The 3,038-nt window shown below is 59.4% G+C and overlaps 1 protein-coding gene across 1 annotated transcript; it reads right to left on the bottom strand.

Moving 5' to 3' along the window:
* Nucleotides 1-88: 88 nt before the first annotated feature.
* LOC113941919 (PHD finger protein 7-like) lies at nucleotides 89-3,030 on the bottom strand (the record flags this gene model as incomplete). Its single annotated transcript, XM_027633052.1, has 9 exons — nucleotides 2,751-3,030; nucleotides 2,562-2,653; nucleotides 2,375-2,476; nucleotides 2,094-2,218; nucleotides 1,854-2,016; nucleotides 1,660-1,766; nucleotides 1,330-1,443; nucleotides 1,079-1,197; nucleotides 89-907 (listed from the first exon to the last, which is right to left on the bottom strand). Coding segments are annotated over exons 1-9 (1,684 nt in total), but the record flags the coding sequence as incomplete, so codon positions are not given.
* Nucleotides 3,031-3,038: the final 8 nt, after the last annotated feature.

Here is a 3,038-nt window from a genome sequence, read left to right as displayed (position 1 = left end):
CTTGAGTTTCGCCTCCCAGCACTCCGTGCTGGCGTGCAGTTCCTGCCAAGGGGACTTCTGGACCGGCCAGATGGATTTGGTGTCTGACGTTGGAGGCGAGAGCGGTTTCGCCTGCGGGATGTTCCTGATGCTTCCTGGCTGGGGGTGCGGCTCCCAGCACTTGGTGCTCTCACATAGTTTCTGTCACGGCGACTTCTGGACCGGCCAGATGGATTTGGGAACTGTTGCCGTTGGCGGGAGCGACTTTGTGTGTTGGATGTTCTCGATGCTTGATGGCTGCGGCTGCTCCTCCCAGCACTCGGTGCTCTCACGTGGCTCCTGTCACGGCGGCTTCTGGACCGGCCAGATGGATTTGGAGTCTGACGTTGCAGGCGGGAGCAGTTTCGCCTGCAGGATGTCCCTGATGGTCTCAGCCTGGTCCTGCGCCTCCCAGGACTTGGTGCTGGTACGTGGCTCCTGTCCTGGGGACTTCTGGACCGAAGGCGTGGATTTTGGGCCCAATGTTGCCGGCGGGTGCGGTTTTGCCGGCGGTCAGGCCCCCGACTGCTGGAGTAGCTGCTGTCATCAGTTTCTGTGAAGCTGCTCTGGGATGACCCCGATGTTACCTGACTGTCAGGGCTGGAGCTGCTCGTCTCCTGTGAGGAAGATTCCAGAGACTGCTCCGATGTTGCCTGGCGGTTGGTACGGTGGTGTCTGTTCTGTGGTGCTGAAGTTCCGGGAGATGGCACAGGAACACTGGTGCTGGGGCTGATGGTCTCCAGTGGTGCAGAACTAGGAGACAGCCCTGATAGCACCAGGCTGCCTGTGTTGGGGCTGATGGTCTCGGCTTCTCTGGAGCCGTCGGAAGGCTCCAGTCCAGACTGTCTGGCCACGCTGACAGCAGCAAGCTCCGACTCATCTCGGGGAGCTGTGAGGGGAAGCAGGAATGTCAAGGTCACCCCAGACCTGGGGCAGGATAGGGCAGAGCAGTACCGCCAGCCCTCCTGGAGCAGACAGGCTCCACCAAACCCTCCCTGAGCACCCACTGCCATGCCCAGGGGCACCAGGCCCAGGGTCAGCAGGGTGCTTTGCCTCTTACCTGTGCCCAGGCCAGCACAGCCATCACATTCCCAGCTGGTTATACTGTGCCTCAGGCCAGAGCAGTACCTGTGGGTGCCCTCGGCAGCACAGGAGGAGCACAGAAGCAGTTCCCAGGGCCTGGGGAAGCAAATGGGTTCATGGGGGTGAGGAGAAAGTGCCCAAAGCATGGGATTATCAGGCTGAGATCTTCTCCTGGGTCCTTCTGCTTCAAGCCCTGCAGAGGCCCAGGATGCAGCTTTGGCAACTTACCCCTCCTCCTCTGCCGCCTGCCTGCCTCTTGGAAAAAGGCACTTAGTGGCATCGCAGCGCCTGTGTCTGTCTCCCAGCTCAGCGAATGCATTAATGCCCTCCCATGATGGTGGTCTGATGGGAAAAGGAAAACTGATGAGCTCCCTCTGCCCTGGCATCAGGCAGGTGCAGGGTGTCCCCGTTCTTCCCCCTGTGCCATTTCCAGCTCCTGTGGGAAGCTGAACCCGGGACTCACAGAACAGGGCAGGGCCTGGACTGCTGGGGCAGGCCCTTGCACAGCACTTGCCACTTGCACCCCCTGTGTTGTGAGCCAGGCAGAAGGACACCAACCTCAAGGGGATTCGGATCCCCATGGTTAACATATCTCTGATAAATGCGTTATCATTTCTGCAGAGGGGGCACTGGATGGAGAAAAAACCAGCATGCATAGCCTGTCCCTGCAGGAGAAACACAAGTAGTGAGAGTGAGGCCCTGGTGCTGCTGAGCCCCTGCTGTGCCCCCTGGGGTGAGGGAACCACTCCTACTTGGATGCAGTCCCTGTGGAACCAGGCGGTTTTGCAGGCTGGGCACACCATGGTATTAAAAGTCTTTCTGTGCTCCACAGGCTCCATGCAGATGAGGCATTCGGTGCCCGGCTCTGGAGTCGCCTCCACTGCCTGTTCTGGGCTGTGTGTGGGGCAGAAGGTCCTGGGGGAAAAAGGGGTGGGTGAGGTGAGAAGTGCTGGGCCCTTCCCTGGTGGTGGCAAGGAAGGGACAGGAGGTACCTGAATGGTCTGTGGAACTGGGTGACACAGCGTCCCTGCTTGGCACAGGGCAGGTGGAAGTTCAGGTCACAGTCTCTTTCACAGCAGGCAATGGTGGCTCCGCTCTCGCCACAGATGCAGCAGCTCTGGAAAGAGCAGAGTAGCCCCATCAGCAGCAGCCTCAGGGCCTCCTCCTTCTCCCAGAGCTGGTTGGAAGGGCTGGGCTTTCTTGCTTGGGGTCTGAGCTAAGCTCCAGCAAACCTCGCCTGGCACAAATCTTCCTGCTCTTGTCAGGCTCTCACCTGCTCTACCGCCTGGGAGACTACAGCTCGGATCTCCCATGCGTGAAGACCCCAGATGTCTGCTCGATGAACCGGGCGTTCAGGAAAGTTGCTGGCAAAATACTGCAGGAAAATGACACTCACTGATGAGGAGACAGTGGCAGGGACTGCCTGGCAAAAAGTGGAGGGAGCCCACATAGCAACTCACCAGGCAGAACACGTGGGCACAGATCCCATGTTTCTGGATTTTTTCCCCGCAGATGTCCGGGTCAGCCTCTGGTCGCTGACACAGCAGGCATGCTGGAGGGGAGAGAGACAATGGCCCCGGGCATGGCACCTGTACTGCCCGCCCCGACAGCCCCTCTGCCAGGCTGCGGGAGGGGCACTTTGCTCTCACCTTGCTCCCTCCCTTCAAGGGGCTTCTCCTTCCTGTCTGACATGGTGACTGTCAGTAGTGGGTCCCTGTCGTTGGAACACCAAGGTCTCTTCCAGGTGCTCCTCCACTGGTTCTGAGGCAGAAGTGAGACTAGTTTGCAACACAGGGCCAGAGCCCTGAGGCGTAGAGCCCCCTGACTCGCTGGTCAGCCCTGTGTGAGCCCGGTCTCTCTCTGCAGTCTCCTGTCGTCTGGTTGAGGAACACCAAGGTCTCTTCCAGGTGCTCCTCCACTCTCTGTTCAAAAGAATC

The sequence above is a fragment of the Corapipo altera genome, unplaced genomic scaffold (assembly GCF_003945725.1).
Source record: "Corapipo altera isolate COAL_440 unplaced genomic scaffold, ASM394572v1 61392, whole genome shotgun sequence".
NCBI lineage: Eukaryota > Metazoa > Chordata > Aves > Passeriformes > Pipridae > Corapipo > Corapipo altera.
The sequence above is the reverse complement of the archived record's forward strand: the minus strand, read 5'-3'. Positions and strand labels throughout refer to the sequence as shown.